This window comes from Bos taurus, chromosome 29 (assembly GCF_002263795.3).
Source record: "Bos taurus isolate L1 Dominette 01449 registration number 42190680 breed Hereford chromosome 29, ARS-UCD2.0, whole genome shotgun sequence".
In the NCBI taxonomy this organism is placed as follows: Eukaryota; Metazoa; Chordata; class Mammalia; order Artiodactyla; family Bovidae; genus Bos; species Bos taurus.
Genome location: NC_037356.1, coordinates 6,202,948 through 6,222,473, shown reverse-complemented (window position 1 = coordinate 6,222,473; position 19,526 = coordinate 6,202,948). Strand labels below are relative to the sequence as shown.

Below are 19,526 nucleotides of genomic sequence, written 5' to 3'. Positions count from 1 at the left end.
ACTGCTCAAATATCTTTGGATTAGTTTTGTCGTTTGCCCATTAAATCCTATGCTGCATATTTCCCCCATTCTCTTCTTATCTCCAATTCCAAGTTGACTGCTCTTTCTATAGACAAAGAATTTTATATACACTATTATTTTTAAGTGTATCACACAAACTTTTTAAACATATTTTTCTAAAATATCCCTTCTCTGTTACAAAACGTCTTGGCCTTTCCTGATTTTTACAATAAATAGCCTCCCTTTCTAATGCTAACTTCTTAAATGGCGCTTGCAAATACATCCTCAGTTTCCAGCCTCACTCCTGCACTGATTCCTTCTCCTCTGCCTTCCAGGACCAGTCAGTCTTCCCTTGATCCTAACCCTGTCCACTAGCAAGTTATCAGCACCACTTTCATTATGATGCTTCCGATCCTTCAAATGTTCCCTAACATCTCCAGGCTGTCCTAACACCTTGTCAAGGCATTCAAGACCTGCACCAGGTTAACTCAATGCTTTTACCATACTACTTCCCAAAACATTATCTTTACTTCTGATAGCCTTATTTAAGAAACTTACCTTTCTTGAATAAGGGCAAATTTACCTTGCCTGATTTTTGACAGTGCTGTGGGTCACCTTCTTTCTTCACCTGCCTGATTCTCAAGTTGGGCTTACACTCTGTCTTCTCTGTGAAGCTTCTCGTATGGCCCTAGATCACACTGACTCTGCCTTTTTATGATTCCCTATGGTTTTCACAAACCAACTCCTAGTTCAGGACTCAGTTAAAAAATTACTCTTTATTTACATTTGCATTCTTTCCTTTGGGAAACCAAAAGAAACAATCAGCCAACAAGTTAACATTTACTGATCACTCACTTGTCAGTCACTCTGTTGGGCTGAGGGAATATAAGAAGGTATAATATTTCTTTTATTTAGTCACAGCTCTTAATACAATGTACCTTTCAGATAATAATAAAAAAAATCAATAAAAGAGCAAAATATCACCAACAGATTGGCTATTATAAATGACCATCATTCCAAAGATGTTGTAGATTTGTTATATATATATATATACACAGATAATATCATGCAAAAAGTCATGCAGGAACTAGATTTGTGTGATTGCAAATTAAAAGATGCTTGCTCCTTGGAAGAAAAGTTATGACCAACCTAGACAGCATATTAAAAAGCAAAGACATTATTTTGCCAACAAAGGTCTGTCTAGTCAAAGCTATGGTTTTTCCAGTAGTCGTGTGGATATGAGAGTTGGACCATAAAGAAAGCTGAGTGCCGAAGAATTGATGCTTTTGAACTGTGGTGTTGGAGAAGACTCCTGAGAGTCTCTTGGACTGCAAGAAAATCCAACCAGTCCATCCTAAAGGAAATCAGTCCTGAGTGTTCACTGGAAGGCTGATGTTGAAGCTGAAACTCCAATACTTTGGCCACCTGATGCGAAGAACTGACTCATTGGAAAAGACCCTGATGCTGGGAAAGATTGAAGGTGGGAGAAGGGGACAACACAACTCAATGGACATGAGTTTGAGTAAACTCCAGGAGTTGGTGATGGACCCTGATGCTAGGAAAGATTGAAGGTGGGAGAAGGGGACAACAGAGGATGAGATGGTTGGGTGGTATCAACAACTCAATGGACATGAGTTTGAGTAAACTCCAGGAGTTGGTGATGGACGGCGTCCTGCAGTCCATGGGGTCGCAGAGTCGGATACGACTGAGCAACTGAACTGAACTGAATCCTAGGTGTTGAATATTTTGAAAGTAAATACACTAATTTTAAAATCACACTCACTAAAACATACATTTCAATGTTCTCACTGTTGCCAGTACATCTGACAAGCAGGTAGAAATCTATGATTTACAATCACGTGAACAACACACTATTAACGATTACCGATATCCAAGGTATCCCAACTCCAAAAATACATCTTACAAGGAAAAAAGATAACACTTGAATATCAAAAATGTACAAGCGAAGAAGGAAAACAAAACAGCAGCTTGAGAACATCATACATTTCTAAACATGTTGGTCGTTCCATTAGTTAAACATTAAAATTATTGTTCAACCTACTATTTTCAAAGCATATATTTTAAAACTCTATGTTCTACATACCTGTCCAGTCTCCTACTATCTTAAGGTGGACCCCAAATGTTGCTTTGGTTTCAGTAGGACACTAAAAAATAAATAAATACTGGAATCAATTCTGAATAATAATTATGTATTACCAGACTGTGATTCAATTACTACTTTTCTTCTCATAGCATATCTCCAAAATCAATAGAAAATAGAAAGGAATGGACTAAAAATCTATACAGATCCTCATTAGTGGGGGAAAAATAAAGCAATGCCAAGCAGTCAATAAGACCATATCCATTTCTCTAAAAATCCATACATATTTATATAAAACAAACAATACATATAGCCTAAAACTGCTAGGGTATCTAATCACAAATCTTGCTTAAGTATCCTCTGAGTGGAAATATTTATGAGGACACAGCTTTTAACCACAAAGGAAGAAATGGAGACTAATGATTTTAGTGCCTTTTTCTTTACAGATATTATTATACACTTCACATTCTAATAAATTCCAGTGAAATGAAAAAAAAAAAATTATCAGCATGACCTGATTTCATTATGTCCAGTGAAGGAACTCCTACTGAAAGAGTTTTATTTCATTCTCTCCCTTAATTCTCAAAAAAAATCTAGCATAAAATGTAAGCGTACCTGGAAAAGGGAGTGAACTGTGGTACTGGAGGTAAGAAAAAGTATCTGTGGTCCCACGTTTGGGAAATATAGAAAATAGCCACATAGCAAAAATGGGAGAATAATTTTCAGTTCACAATAAGAAAATGCAGAATCTCCTTTTAAGAATCCAAACCTCCTTCCACAATTCTAAAATTCAAAATTTCTCAAAAATGAGTTTTTTTAAATGGCCCATTTGGTGGTACTATCCAACTGAATTGATGGGAAGGTAATGATGTGAGGTTAATGAACTTTTATACAGAAGTACTTTCCTAATGAAATACTCATTTGTTTAAGAATGCTGCCTCATATCCTGTTAAAGATCTTATGTAATATATTAAATATGTATACTTTTTATTTTTTAAAAAGCCTAGAAATTCTGAATTCTGAAAATACATCTAACATAAGAGTTATGGGTAAGGGATCATGTGCATGTGACTGCACAGTGTTCATTGAGTACCATGGGCCAAAGGCACTGCCAAGTTCATTTCTAAAAGCTCATGATAACCCTGGTGAGTTGTCTTGTATAGTTAAGAAAATTGAGTAGAGTAGATCCAGGACAGAGTTTGGATCCAGGTCTGTCTATACACTTCTAAACTGTGGCAGGCCACTGTCTCCACTAAAGCAAAGATATGGAAAATGGGTAAGGACTGCATGAGAAATCAAATGGAGTAGAGGAGAAAAAAGGATTTGTTGAAGATGAGTAGAATCAATGTGTTGTTGTTTAGTCAATAAGTCCTGCCCAACTCTTTGTGACCCCCACGGACTGTAGTCTGCCAAGCTCCTCTATCCATGGGATTCCCAGGCAAGAATACTGGAGTGGGTTGCCATTTCCTTCTCCAGGGCATGTTCCCAACCCAGGGAGTGAACCCTGGTCTCCTGCACTTCTCCTGCATTGCAGGTGAATTCTTCACAGCTGAGCTACTGGAGAAGCCCTTAGAATCAATGTACAACAATATCAATTAAAGAAAAATATGGACTGAAGTTAAAGCACAGATAAAAGAAAATGGCAGTGGCTCTGAGGGCCCTGTAATACAGAATGGGTTACATGAAGCAAGTTGAAGATCCTCGAGCTCACCGTGTTGACCAATTAATATAGGTCACATAAGGATGCTCTAAGGAAAAGAGATAAAGGAAGGTGAAGACACCATGGAGATATGTAAAAACTCATCAAAGAAGAATCATAGACTGGAAGTCAATGAAAACACTAAATAAATAGTTAGGTATTCATCATCTGTTCATGACAAATTGTAAACTAAAAAGCACATGTTCAGGGTTGAGATCTATTGTTAACTTGGAATTTCCAAACCACAATTTGACAGTCAGTGTTTCTAATAGGATTATTACTATGAATAGTAGTTTAAAATATTGAAACACATCAAAATATTACAAAAATTATACTATTTAAATATTATTGATACTATTAAAATTGTATTATTCTACTTACAATTTTTGGTCTAATATTAAATTATTTAAATTACATTTTAATTTTTAATAACTCCAATTAGTTTTGTCATTAGTAAATCTCCAAACAAAATGATGTGATCTGTAAAGACCACCCACTACTCTGGCTTCACACTACTTAATGCCGGCCAGAGCTTCTATGGAGTAAAAGCTGCAGCCGCCAGAAAGCAAGGCTCTCAGCAGAGTTCTAGGCTACTAATCTGATTGTCCACATGTCTCTTGATGTTTCCCTTACTGTGAATTACATCTCAGGTTATGAAAAGAAGACCTAAGCCAAGAAGACAGAACAGGGAGCAACAAAGTTAGTCTTTGCATGTCTGAGTGTGCATCTGGCTTGATTTAACCTTATAATGTATTCTAAAGGAAATGTGCATTTTGCCAAATATTCACATCTCTGTTCTATTCTTTCAGTGCAGATCCTATGAATGATAACTACATATGATTTTAACATTCCCTCATGTCTTGTAGTAGTCTTTAAACCTCCCTCTTCTAAATGCTGGCCAAATGCATCAGGACAGCTTTAAAAGCTGATCTAGTTGTGAGTAGAGGAAACTCAATATTGTTTCTCCCAAACTCTTGGGAATAATGCCGTTATAAATCACTGATACTTCCTCAAACTTGCTAGGAATTAAGAAGATAGATTTTAACAGAGTCTTTTCCCAACCACATCACCCCAAATTTGAAGGAGGCCAGAACAGAATAGCACACAGAATGACTTCTGCATGTGTGTTTTGAAACAATGACTGAAAATCTTAGAATCACATGTTAGTAGCTTTCCACAAATAATGTTCGGATTCATTGATGTTGTCTAAAGCAGTGTAGAGATTCTTTAATGTTGTTTCACCGTCTTTTTAAAGTTGCTTAGAAAACTTCTGAAAGGGAATAAATAATATTCATATCTATGGTTGTCTTCTCTTAGAACATTATAAAGAAATATGGTAATGACAAATTTTTGGTTAAAAACATTGAAGGAAAATACATGTAATAAAGTTCACATTATTAAAATAAAAACAGATATTAGTATTCTTCCTCAATACACAGAAATACACTGACGAGAATATATATTTAAAAAATATTAACTCCTGGGAGGTAAATTGAAGACAGAGAAAATAACTCATTTCATACACATTTATTTAAAAATTATGCTTTTTAATATTTATGATTTTAAATATTTTAAAAGTTTAATTTTAAATATAAACATCAAAGCATTGCTGAGTCTTATTTTAGTCTCACTTAAGTTTCCTAGGGGAAAGGAATGGAGTATGGCTGATGTTGACCTTAATGTAAGTAGCAGAATAGTCATCACCTAGTTTAAGGAGAAGTAGATAAAGTGACAAGGAGAAGGCAACTGCACCCGACTCCAGTACTCTTGCCTGGAAAATCCCATGGACGGAGGAGCCTGGTGGGCTGCAGTCCATGGGGACGCTGAGTCGGACATGCCTGAGCGACTTCACTTTCACTTTTCACTTTCATGCATTGGAGAAGGAAATGGCAACCCGCTCTAGTGTTCTTGCCTGGAGAATCCCAGGGACGGGGGAGCCTGGTGGGCTGCCGTCTATGGGGTCACACGGAGTCGGCCACGACCGAAGTGACTTAGCAGTAGCAGATAAAGTGACAGAATTTGCAACAACAGCCCTGGAGGAAAGTGTGCTTTGATATCCTAGAGAAAAATAAATCTTGTCTTCAAATTATTTGTTCAAAATGATATTGGGTTTCTAATGTGCTCAAATGACTAATGATTTTATAACTTTCTGACAAAAATATAAACAGATATTACATAATCATCTTACATTTGAGAACAAAATGTAAAAATGATGTCACTGCACAAGAATTTATCCAACAGGAAAAGAAATTTGAAAGCCACAAGGGGTTTCTTTTTAAATCAAGAGGTTTGCAATAAAAAATAAAAATAATTCTAAAATGCATGTTATTATAGTAAGCATTAAATTTTTAATGTAACAAATATCTTAAACCAGAGAAAATGATCACAGAATATGATGTTCTTTAATCATTATTATCACATCTTTATTTTTAAATCTCTTTTCCAAAGTGCTAGCTTCACATTTTCTATGCCTGCTAGATAATTTTCACCTGAAATTCACTCTAAATTGTAACACATCCAAAATTACTATTATCTTATTTTCCAAATTATCTTTTTCTAATTCCCATAGATCTGGACATAGAACCTACATCCTACCAGAAAAGAGGTTCAAATCTCAGAGTACTGCCAGGTATTTCTCTTCCTGCTAGAATTCAATCAACTTTCAAGTTCTTTCAAATCATATTACCAAAGAAAATATCTGATCATAGCAGTCTCCTATTGATTAACCTTTCGTGTCCTTTTATAGGAAAATACATTTTATAGGCTTCCCTGGTGGCTCAGGTGATAAAGAATCTGCCTGCAGTGCATGAGACCTGGGTTCAGTCCCTGGGTAGGGGAAGATCCCCTGGAGAAGGGGACGGCAACCCTAGTATTCTTGCCTAGAGAATTCCACGGACCGTGGAGCCTGGTGGGCTACAGTACATGTTGCAAAGAGTAGGACACGACTGAGCAACTAACACTTTCATAGGAAAATCCACGTATTCTTTCTTTCCTACAGTCTATGACCAACCACATTTGTTCCAAACCCTTTCCAGTTTTATATTCCATTGTTTCTCTTTGATTCAGTCTAATCCAGCTAAACCAACATGGATCAACTAGTATATTTTCTTGTTTCTTCATTTCCCCACATACTATTAATAATGACTTCATTCCCATTTCTCATACTGAACATTAGCAATTCTTTAAGACGTATCTCAACGGCCACCACTTTCATGAAGAAATCTCATTTTCCCATGCAACAAAAATTCTTAACTTCCCTGAAATTCCAAATTACTTGACTTTTACATCCTTTATTATGATTCCACTTCTTTAATTTGGTATAATTTTTTTCTGGTATTAACAGACTTAAGTGTCTTGAGATCAAGAATTATTTCTAAATCATTATGTATTCCACATCGTCTTACACTCAGCAGATATGCATTCAAGTATCAGTTAATGTGACACTGGAGAATTAACCTGATAGTGAATAAGGACTTCAACAATGGGCGATTCTTCTAAAATTTATTCATTCAACATTTATGTTTTAAGTATTACAAAGTTACAGGAGCTCCTGTAATTTCACAACTGAGGACTGTTCTAAAAGTAGGACAGGAGATAATGAGCCAGAAGTGAAAAACCCATCACAGTTAGTGTGACATCTTGACGCTAAACATTTTGACAAATATAACATTTCAGTATTTACTGTTTTACTTGAAGGAAAAATTAGTATTTAGTCATATATTTACATGAAAAAATATGCTAAATATTAAACAGAAAGCTCCTAGAAATGTATGTAAATGAGATCTTCGCTGACTTCAGTGGAATGTGTACATTTATCTCAGGATGTCAGGATGAGATGGTGGTTTGGGAACTGACTGAAACAAATTTCAGAGCTGAAATCCCACTATCTTCAAAAAGGGGATCACCTTGAGAACAAAGTCCATCCTTCCTACATAAGTTTGGGAAAACTCAAGTCTTAAAGAGACAGTAGGAGAAAGCTGAGCTTGGCTTTATATAATTTATTAAAAAAGAGAAGTGTCCATGTCTGTGTATGCGATAACTTGATGTCCCCAAATTACGTCACCTCAAGCACAAGGCAGGCAACTCTATTCCCAGAAGACCAAACACAAGTGGGACAAGCAGAGGTGGGCCAAAAAGGGCTCAGGATGCAGGAACAACCTGCACAGGAAAGATTTAATACAAGTAGCCTGAGTGCCGTTTCACATTTACACCTCCCAGACTGAGCTCTACAAATCCTCATCATGACCTGCTCTCTCCACAGCCCTCCCTATCTTAGTTAATGCAGCTCCAGTTGCTCAGACCAAACCAAACCAAACCAAACCTTACCTCTTCTATGTCCTTCACATACCCAGTCTAACAAGAAATCCTGCTAACTCTAACTTTCAAATATATCAGGAACTGCCACCAGCTCCACTCTGAGCATCGTCACACCCCGACTGGATGACCTCAGCAGCCTCCCAACTGGTCCTCTGCTCTGCTCCTTTCTCCCTTCATCTTAACACAGCAGCCAGAGTGACCCTGTTAAAAAGTAAGCCAGATGATGTCCTTCCTCCACCCAGAGACCTCCAATGGCTCCTTCCTCTCTCAAAGTAAAAGCGAAAGCCCTTGCAGTGTTATACAAACCTACCAAATCTGACTCCTCGTGATTTCTCTGACCTTATCTCCTACCATCTTTCCTTCGTCTTAGTGTATTCCAGACACACTGATCTCTGACCTCCCCAACTCACTCAGACACACACACACACACACACACACTACACACACACACACACAGATACAAGTCAACAGATACCAACTATAACTCAAGGTGAGAACTGCCTGGTGTTTGAACAGAAAAATGACATGATCTGGTTTTCACTTCAACATGATCACCCTGGTTGCTTGTTAAGATTAAATGGTAGGTGAGTAAGGCAGATGGATGGAGAGCCACCAGGAGGCTATTAAGAGAGTCGTAGACAGGACCTGGGTGGCACCAACAGAAATGGTGAATATATTTCAGAGGCAGAACCAAGAAAATCTGTGGGTGGATTGTTGACTATGTTTTTAAAAAAAAACGACAAAAGTCAAGAACAATGTCCAGATTTTCAACTTGAGCAACCTGGACAACTGAGCTGGTATTAACTGAAGCAGGAGAAGGTAGGTAAAGATTGTTCAATTTTAGAAATGTTAATTTATGATGTCTGTTAGACACCCAAGTGGAAGTTCCTTGTAGACAACTGAATATAGGTTCTTGAATTTCAGAGGTGGGGCCTGGGCTGGAGACATAAATTTGGAAGATGATAGTATACAGATACATCAAGATTAGATAAGACCATTAGATAAATGAATCTAGCTGGAGAGGAAAAGAAATTCAAGGAATGGACACTGGAGTGTTCTTATATTTACAGGTCATGGGATGATGAGGAACAGCAAAAAAAAAAAAAAAAAACTGAGTAAAAGTACCCGGAAACCAAGGACACAAACCAAGGACACAAATATCCTGGAAGCCAAATGAAAGCAGTATGTCAATAAAGAAGTGATCAGCTAGGCCAAATGGTGCTGAAAGGTCAATCCAATTGCGGACTGGGAAATGACCCTTGGACCTAGAAATAACATGGGCACTGTTGACCTCAGAAATGTTTAAGTAGAGTGGTATGGGCAAAAGTTGGTGGATTTAAGAAGGAATAAGAGGAGAAGAATTAAAGAAGTGAGAAATGGGGCAGTAGCTGAACGGAGATCTGAAGTCAAGAAAGGATCTTATTGATCATTTTCTCTTTGGTACCTAAGTAAAAGGAAGCATTCAAAAATACCAATTGAATAGATCAAGTTTAATATTAAACAACAGGTTTGCTCTGAATACACTGACCTATTTGAGTTCATATATCATGCAGGCTCATATCAGGCACCGAAAGAATATTTTCTCCAGGGAAAAAGTCAAACTAGAACAATTAGATAATATCAACTTTTCAGAGAATTCAGATACCCTGTTAAGTTTCCCAAACACTAGTGACCTTCTGGAGCGATTCCTATCACCGTGCCTGCTCTATGTTTAAGACACACTGTTGCCTTGCTAATCTATCATCTATCTCAGCTGAGTTTCTAATGTACCTAAGCAAAAGATTTGTTAAACCCTAGAGAAAAGCAATTTTTAAGAGTCAAATAGATGAGACCAAGACCCAAGATCAAAACAACTGATGAAGACTTTCTGGTTTTACTTAAATCCATGGAATTAAATAAATAATTTTAAAAAATACTTTGCCAGTCTTAAGAAATCCATGGCCATTCTTGTCTGGTTTTCACTGAAAATGGGAAAGACTAAACCCAAGTGACTGGATGAAAGATGAAAAACAAAAAGCAGAAAAATGATGGGAAATGCAGGCATGCTATGTAAAAAGTACAGACAATAACAGACTAACAACTAGACTTTCCTGTGACTCATGGAAAAATATGTGAAATCAGGTTATCCAAGCTTAAAAATAATGAATCATACAACTTAGAATACAGATGTCAGGAAAGCACATGCCTAATTTTGGATAAAAAACAATAATGAAAGGATATAGAGATATTATGAAAACTTTAATCAATTACTACTATAAAAATCATGTTCTGTATTATTTGAAATTCACATAAAATTAATAATAATTAATATCTATCTCAGTTAAATACTAAGAGATACTACACTCAGTAGTAAGCAATAGGTTTCATGCTTTCTTAAGTTTTGGCTTTTTTAAAACTATCTCTGATTTATGCTTCAAATTAGATGAGAGCATTCCTTAATGCATTTGTTTTGGTAGAAAATCCCAACTTTGGTAATTACAGAGAACAGCTAGAAAACACTTAAGAGATCAACTACTTGGTCAAAAATAAAATGAGAATTCTACCCAAGATTTTAAGCCAATAAAGACTGAAAGATGGAGAACCAGAAAACTTGAATTTTGACTTCAACTTTGTCATCAACTGTGTTACTTTGGTTTCTTCGATCCTTTAAATAATTTATGCTTTAGGTACCTCCTTCCCCCACAGCAGCCAAAGAAACAAGTAAATGTGCTGTTTGGACTACACATTTTTAAAGTTCAAGAACTTTCGATAAACTAGAATTTATATGTGTCTCAAGTTTAACTTTTGAAAACAGAATTATCTCACAAAAGGTATATTTTAATACATCTTTTACATGTTTATAGTTATAAAAACATAAAAACACATATACATACATAAATTTAAATATATCTATCTGCTAGTCACTCAGTTGTGTCTAACTTTTTGTGACCCTATGGACGGTAGCCCGCCAGGCTCCTCTGTCCATGGAATTCTCCAGACAAGAATACTGAAGTGGGTTGCCATTTCCTTCTTCAGAGGATCTTCCCAACCCAGGGATCAAATGTGGGTCTCCTGCATTGCTCCAATACTTATCCAATTCATTGGATAAGACCCTCACACAGGGGAAGACTGAAGGCAGAGGAGAAGAGGGTGACGGAGGATGAGGTGGTTGAATGGCATCACCGACTCAATGGAAATGGGCATGGGCAAACCCTGAGAGATGGTGAGGGATGGGGAGGCCTGACGTGCTGCAGTTCATGGGGTTGCAGAGAGTGGTACAGACTTGGTACTTGAACAACAACAACATCTAACTGTCATGTATAGTGGAAACTGTTCAGGTCCTCCTCCCTCCTCCCTTTGGCCAGTTTTCAGCATTAAAACTCTCATCTCCCCTATCTCCTAGCTGCTAAAAAGTGTTGCCTGCTGAGTTCACTTCTGAGACTCTCCCGAGGAATCACCATTCACAGCAGAAAGCTTCTCCACCCATGTCTAAGCATCAAATCCAAGGACTGTAATTTGGGAGTATAAGGATTTGTCCTCCTGACTTCAAGGAAGGACAGTTCAGGACTATCATTTTCCTCCCAGAGCTCCTGTGTGACCTGCTGAGGCCTCTGTCACATCTACATCACAGTTGAACTTTTATCTTGCCTCATCTGTCCCTCACTCCTTACCACATGTGGACCTGTGCCTGTGTGTACGGGCACACTAAGTCACCCAAGTCATGTCCAAATCTTTGCAACCCAAGGATTGTAGCCCAACAGGCTCCTCTGTTCATGGGATTTTCCAGGCAAGAATACTGGAGTGGCTTGGCATGCCCTCCTTCAGGGAGTCTTCCTGACCCAAGGATAGAACCCATTTGTCTTATGCCTCCTGCATTGCCAGGCAGGATCTTTACTACTAGCGCCACCTAGGAAGCTCTTGATCTAAGCACACTCCCTGACAAATTTCTGGCATGCGAATCTCTACTCTCAATCTGTTTTTCTGGAAGCCCAACCTGAAACATCCAATCCTAAGGGCTAGTAAACCACAAGAGGCACCATCAGTCCTTCAAATGACCGTTTCTAAACCACTCTGTGATCACAGCTCAATCAGTTATTTCATGATGGAGAAAGAAGCAAAAAAAAAAAAAAAATTCAGTTTAATTCCATTTTGATTGGTCAGTCATTATCAGAAAAAAAAAATCATAACAATTTCTAACTGACTTAGCACTTACTGTGTACCAAGCACCACACTTAGCACTTGGTTATATCTTTTAGGAGGCCTGGCGTGCTGCGATTCATGGGGTCGCAAAGAGTCGGACACGACTGAGCGACTGATCTGATCTGATCTGATATCTTTTAAATTCATATTCAGAGCTACATTATTGTTCAGTCACTCAGTCATGTCCAACTCTTTAAGACCCCATGAACTGCAGCAGAACAGGCTTCCCCTGTCATTCACTATCTCCCAGAGTTTGCTCATAGTCATGTCTATTGAGTCGGTGATGTCATCCAACCATCTCATCCTCTTTTGTCCCCTTCTCCTCCCACTTTCAATCTTTCCGAGCATCAGGATCTCTTCAAATGAGTCAGCTCTTCGCATTAGGTGGCCAAAGTCTTGGAGTTTCAGCTTCAGCATCAGTCCTTTCAATGAATACTCAGGACTGATTTCCTTCAGGATGGACTGGTTGGATCTTGGAGCAGTCCAAAGGACTCTCATCTTCTCCAACACCACAGTTCAAAGCATCGATTCTTTGGAGCTCAGCCTTCTTTTTTGGTCCAACTCTCACATCCAAAAATGACTACTGGAAAAACCATAGTTTTGACTAGACAGACCTTTATTGGTAAAGTAATGTCTGTGCTTTTTAATATGCTGTCTAGGTTTGTCATAGCTTTTCTTCCAAGGAGCAAGCGTCTTCTAATTTCTTGGCTGTAGTCACCGTCTGCAGTAATTTTGGAGCCCAAGAAAATAAAGTCTGTCACTATTTCCATTGTTTCCCCATTTATTTGCCAAGAAGTGATGTGACTAGATGCCATGATCTTAGTTTTTGAATGCTGAGTTCCAGTTATTATTATTATCCATGTTTTATAAAGAAGTAAACAGAGGATACGTGTGTTAATTATCTTGTCCAAGATCATAGTACTAGTAAGTGGTGGATCTAATCCAAGTTGTTCAGGATTCCAAAATCTATGGTCTACACAACACCCTCTGATCTCCATCAACTTTAGTCACCAAACATGTGCCTGCTGGTTGTACCCTGAGAGAAGGCAAGTGCTATAGCAAAAAACAATCACAACATTCTGAAAAGACCCATCAAATTAGCATGCCTTCTTTATGTAGCAAAGTCAATGTCAAGTATAAGAAATGATGAAGCACTCTAAGTAATGAAAACTCCAGTCTTTGGGTTTCTATTAAACCAGTGCTCAAAACTTAGCTTTATTTTGACTGAAATTATGAAAAATACTACAGTGCTTCTGTACCTTATCTTTGCACCAACTTTTTCCATTTTCAGATGTAAAAGCATAATCTCCATTTCTATGAAGACCTACAAAACCTTCTAGAATTAACACCCAAAAAAGATGTCCTCTTCATCATAGGGGATTAGAATGCAAAAGTATGAAGCCAAGAGTTACCTAGAGTAACACGAAAATTTGGCCTTGGAGTACAAAACGAAGCAGGTCAAAGGCTAACAGAGTTTTGCCAAGAGAACACGCTGGTAATAGCAAACACTCTCTTCCAACAACACAAGAGAAGACTCTACACATGGATATCACCAGATGGTCAATGCTCAAATCAGAATGATTTTATTCTTTGCAGCCAAAGATGGAGAAGCTCTATACAGTCAGCAAAAACAAGAACGGGAGCTGACTGTGGCTCAGATCATCAACTCCTTATTGCCAAATTCAGACTTAAATTGAAGAAAGTAGGGAAAACTACTAGACCATTCAGGTATGACCTAAATCAAATCCCTTATGATTATATAGCACAAGTGACAAACAGATTCAAGGGATTAGATCTGATAGACAGAGTGCTTGAAGAACTATGGATGGAGGTTGGTGACATTGTACAGGAGGCAGTGATCAAGACCATCCCCAAGAAAAAGAAATGCAAAAAGGTAAAATGGTTCTCTGAGGAGGCCTTACAAATAGCTGAGAAAAGAAGAGAAGCAAAAGGCAAAGGAGAAAAGAAAGATATACCCATTAGAATGCAGAGTTTCAAAGAATAGCAAGGAGAGATAAGAAAGCCTTCCTCAGCAATCAATGCAAAGAAATAGAGGAAAACAATAGAATGGGTAAGACTAGAGATCTCTTCAGGGAAATTAGAGATACCAAGGGAACATTTCATGCAAAGATGAGCACAATAAAGGACAGAAATAGTAGGACCTAACAAAACCAGAAGATGTTAAGAAGAGGTGGCAAGAATACAAAGAAAAACTGTACAAAAAAGATCTTCATGACCCAGATAATCACGATGGTGTGATCACTGACCTAGAGCCAGACATCCTGGAATGTGAAGTCAAGTGGGCCTTAGAAAGCATCACTACAAACAAAGCTAGTGGAGGTGATGGAATTCCAGTTGAGCTATTTCAGATCCTGAAAGATGATGCTGTGAAAGTGCTGCACTCAATATGCCAACAAATTTGGAAAACTCAACAGTGGCCACAGGACTGGAAAAGGTCAGTTTTCCTTCCAATCCCAAAGAAAGGCAATGCCAAAGAATGCTCACACTACCGTACAATTGCACTCATCTCACACACTAGTAAAGTAATGCTCAAAATTCTCCAATCCAGGCTTCAGCAATACGTGAACCATGAACTTCCAGATGTTCAAGCTGGATTTAGAAAACGCAGAGGAACCAGAGATCAAATTTCAACATCTGCTGATCATTGAAAAAGCAAGAGAGTTTCAGGAAAACATATACTTTTGCTTTATTGACTATGCCAAAGCCTTTGACTGTGTGGATCACAACAAACTGTGGAAAATTCTTAAAGAGATGAGAATACCAGACCACCTGACCTGGCTCCTCAGAAATCTGCATGGAGGTAGAGATGCAACAGTTAGAACTGGACATGGAACAACAGACTGTTCCAAATTGGGAAAGGAGTACGTCAAGGCTGTCTACTGTCACCCTGCTTATTTAACTTATATGCAAAGTACATCATGAGAAATTCCAGGCTGAAGAAGCGCAAGCTGGAATCAAGATTGCTGGGGAAAATATCAGTAACCTCAGATAGGCAGATGACACCACCCTTTTAGCAGATGACACCACCCTAATGGCAGAAAGTGAAGAAGAACTAAAGAGTCTCTTAAGGAAAGTGCAAGAGGAGAGTGAAAAACTTGGCTTAAAACTCAACATTCAGAAAACTAAGATCATGGCATCTGGTCCCATCACTTTATGGCAAATAGAAGGAGAAACAATGGAAACAGTGACAGACTTTATTTTGGGGGCTCCAAAATCACTGCAGATTGTGTGACTGCAGACATGAAATTAAAAGACACTTGCTCCTTGCAAGAAAAACTACCACCAACCTAGACAACATATTAAAAAGCAGAGACAGTACTTTGCCAACAAAGATCCATCTAGTCAAAGCTATGGTTTTTCCAGTAGTCATTTATGGATGGGAGAGTTTAACTATAAAGAGAGTGCCAAAGGATTGATGCTTTTAAACTGTGGTGTTGGAGAAGACTCTTGAGAGTTCCTTGGACTGCAAGGAGATCCAACCAGTCCATCCTAAAGGAAATCAGTCCCGAACATTCATTGGAACGACCAATGTTGAAGCTGAAACTCCAACACTTTGGCCGCTTGATATGAAGAACTGACACACTGGAAAAGACCCTGATGCTGGGAAAGATTGAAGGCAGGAGGAGAAGGGGATGACAGAGGATGAGACTGTTTGATGGCATCACTGACACAATGCACATGAGTCTGGGTACGTTCCAGGAGTTGGCGATGGACAGGGAGGCCTGCATGCTGCCGTCCATGGGGTCGCTAAGAGTTGAACATGACTGAGCAACTAAACTGAACTGAACTGAATCTCCATTTTAAAAATTAGATGAAATTCAAGCAACTTGAATTTGTGACCAGTGTATATTTTATATATTTAAATTTTCCTTATATTGGCACACTATATTAAAGTAAGTATTAGACTTTTCTAGCAGGGGAATTTACTTGACTTTCAACTTTCCACAATATTAGAAGAGCTGAGTAGTGTAGACAATATAACACTTTCAATTGCATATTTCTCCTGAAAATACATTTTTATAGTTTCAGTAAATTCCTCTTTAAAACAATAATTATTTTTTGTTGACTCCAACATGTATGTCCTAAAGCAAGAGGATTTTAGAAATAGGAATGCACTGAACATGGTCAGGAGTGAGGCAGGAGCCAGCCAGGGTGGAATAGCTGACAACACCTTTCAGACAGGCAGATCTGTGTTTCTGTCTTGCCTGTGTCACTAATCAATTATGTTATTTGATATCTTTGAGTCACATTATTTTCTGCATCATACAGAGTTAATAATACACATCTTTGGAATTGTAGAAGAATTAAATAATGTAATATTTTCAAAGTTTAAGAAGGAACCTCTTAGGCATTTAATTAGTAGGTACTGTTATCCTTGACAAAGACAAGATGTGTATAAAATTTTAGTGGGGTTTGGCATACGGGAAGTCCCTTTGTTTTGCTTTGTTTTATTTCAAAGGAACCCATAAAGGAACTAGCCAGTGAAAATGCTTGAAAAGCATTCATTTTACATGTAAGTGCCAAACAGAAGTAATTGTACAAAAGAAGGAAATGGCAGGAAAAGACAGTAAATTAACATAATAGCATAATGTAACATTTAGCCCAGAAATGTTTTTGCTTTACTCAAATTCATTTCCAGGAAGCAAGAGGATTCACCACTTTTCTTTTTTATGAAAACAGAAACTCCCTTAGGGGATGGTAGGAGTGAGCCAGCTAGCAAAACCCCAAATCTGGGAGGGCTACAAGTCGTTTCCTAAGCCTACACAAAATGCATCGTACACAGATGGTCTGATGAAAAGAATCTTCCTTTGCCTTGAAAATTCTTTTGGGAAGCCAACTATTGTTGCAATTTAAAATATCTATGAGATATAATCATTTTTAAAACAATCAAACCTTAAATTGATGTTTAATAAGGCATAATCAAAACATATGAAAAAAACCCCATGTTTAAAATAAGGATGGATGTGAATATAAAACATACACTTGCAAAGACAAGATCTATTTTGACCTACAGGTTGCAAGGCAAACCTAAAAATACTGAGAGCATTTGGCAAATGTTGTTCAGTCGCTCAGTCATGTCCAATTCTTTGTGACCCCATGGACTGCAGCACACCAGGCTTCCCTGTCCTTCAGCATCTCCTGGAGTTTGCTCAAAGTGATGTTCACTGAGTTGGTATGCCATCCAACCTTCTCATCCTCTGTCGCCCCCTTCTCCTGCCTTCAGTCTTTCAAAGCATCAGGGTCTTTTCCAACGAGTCAGCTCGTCTCATCATGTGGCCAAAGTATTGGAGCTCTGCCTTTAGCATCAGTCTTTCCAGTGAATATTCAAGTTTGATTTCATTTAGGCTGACCGGTTTGATCTCCTTGCTGTCCAAGGGACTCTCAAAAGTCTTCTCCAGCACCACAGTTCAAAATGTCAAATTACCAACAGAAATTAGGAACAAGTAATTTTCCATTGGTAGCCCTGAGAATGGGGCAGTAGAAGTGAAAAATGACCTGCTGGCTCTGACCAGACATTCTCAGGAAACTGTTTGCACTTGACTTTAGTGGTTCTTCCCCAGCCAACTTTGTCACAAGTACATTTCCTGCTCCTTTTCGTAGCTAAAGATAGTCATCATGACCTTAAAGATTAGACTCAGAATCTGACTGGAAGCTGGCTCTTTGACTGACAGTCATATCAGCCAAAGCATTTCTTGCTTCTCCTTGAGTTCAGTTCAGTTCAGTCGCTCAGTCGTGTCCGACTCTTTGAGACCCCATGAATCGCAGCATGCCAGGCCTCCTGTTCATCACCAACTCCCAGAGTTCACTGAGACTCACGTCCATCGAGTCAGTGATGCCATCCAGCCATCTCATCCTCCGTCGTCCCCTTCTCCTCCTGCCCCCAATCCCTTCCAGCTTCAGAGTCTTTTCCAATGAGTCAACTCTTCGCATGAGGTGGCCAAAGTACTGGAGTTTCAGCTTTAGCATCATTCCTTCCAAAGAAATCCCAGGGCTGATCTCCTTCGGAATGGACTGGTTGGATCTCCTTGCAGTCCAAGGGACTCTCAAGAGTCTTCTCCAACACCACAGTTCAAAAGCATCAATTCTTCAGCGCTCAGCTTTCTTCACAGTCCAACTCTCACATCCATACATGACCACAGGAAAAACCATAGCCTTGACTAGACGGACCTTTGTTGGCAAAGTAATGTCTCTGCTTTTCAATATGTTTCTCCTTAATTCCTCTTTTTCTTTTCTCTGCCTTTATCTTTCAAGTAAGAGATGGAAGGAAAAGATAATCCATCTTTTAAATATTTCTCAAGGTAAGTCCCAAACACTGACTATATATTAAGTGTTTTTCACTCTTTCAACAGATATATATTGTGTTACTCTGTGTACCAGACACTGAACTATGAATGTATCCTTCAAAGGGCTCCTGAATCTTATGGTTTAGGAGGAAATGCTAGTCATTCAGTTGTGTCCAATCCTTTGCTACCCCATGGACAGTAGCTTGCCAGGGTCCTCTGTCTGAGGGATTCTCCAGGCAAGAATATTGTTGTTGGTTCCCACGCCCTTCTCCAGGGGATCTTCCTAACCCAGGGATTGAATTTGGTTCTCCTGCCTTGCAGGCAGATTCTTTACCACCTGAGAAACAGGCATTAAACAAGTAATTTAATGGCACTAATTGCTGAAGAGAATATGCAGTGTCTTATAAGAGGAAAAGGTCAAGAGAATGTGTGGTATTTGGGGTGTGAATAAATGGAAGACACAATAATTGGTTCCCAGGGCAAAGAGATTAGTTTAGACAAAGAACTTAGAGTGAGAAAGTAAAAATGGGTTTAAAAAATGGATGAGTAAAATTTAATGGCACTATTTGTTAAAGAATGTTTGATAAACCATTAATGGGGTAAAAGACATTGTGAATTTTTAAGTGATTTTTGTAAGCACTATTTTCCAAACTATTTTAGGTCCTTTTCCCCTTGTTTTTCTTAGGGAATCTTCAGAGAACCACGTTCCTTTAAGAGAACCAAAGAAATGTCCTAGAAGCAGCAGAAAGAATAAGGAAAAATCTTGTCTTAATTGAAGAAAGTAAGAGAGAAGAAAAACTATGATGGATACAGAATCCCAGGCATCCACCCTTTTTGCCTCATCCAACACACTCTGATGGAGAAGGAAATGGTAACCCACTCCAATATTCTTGTCTGGGAAATCCCATGGATAGAAGAGCCTGGC

At 38.4% G+C, this 19,526-nt stretch overlaps 1 protein-coding gene across 2 annotated transcripts in view; it reads right to left on the bottom strand.

The window, feature by feature from the left end:
• NOX4 (NADPH oxidase 4) overlaps positions 1 to 19,526 on the bottom strand; it is a 188,354-nt gene that overhangs the window by 86,395 nt on the left and 82,433 nt on the right. For both annotated transcript variants that reach the window (NM_001304775.1, XM_024986994.2), the window contains 1 exon segment: positions 2,105 to 2,165. In NM_001304775.1, the coding sequence (NP_001291704.1) occupies positions 2,105 to 2,165 (61 nt within the window).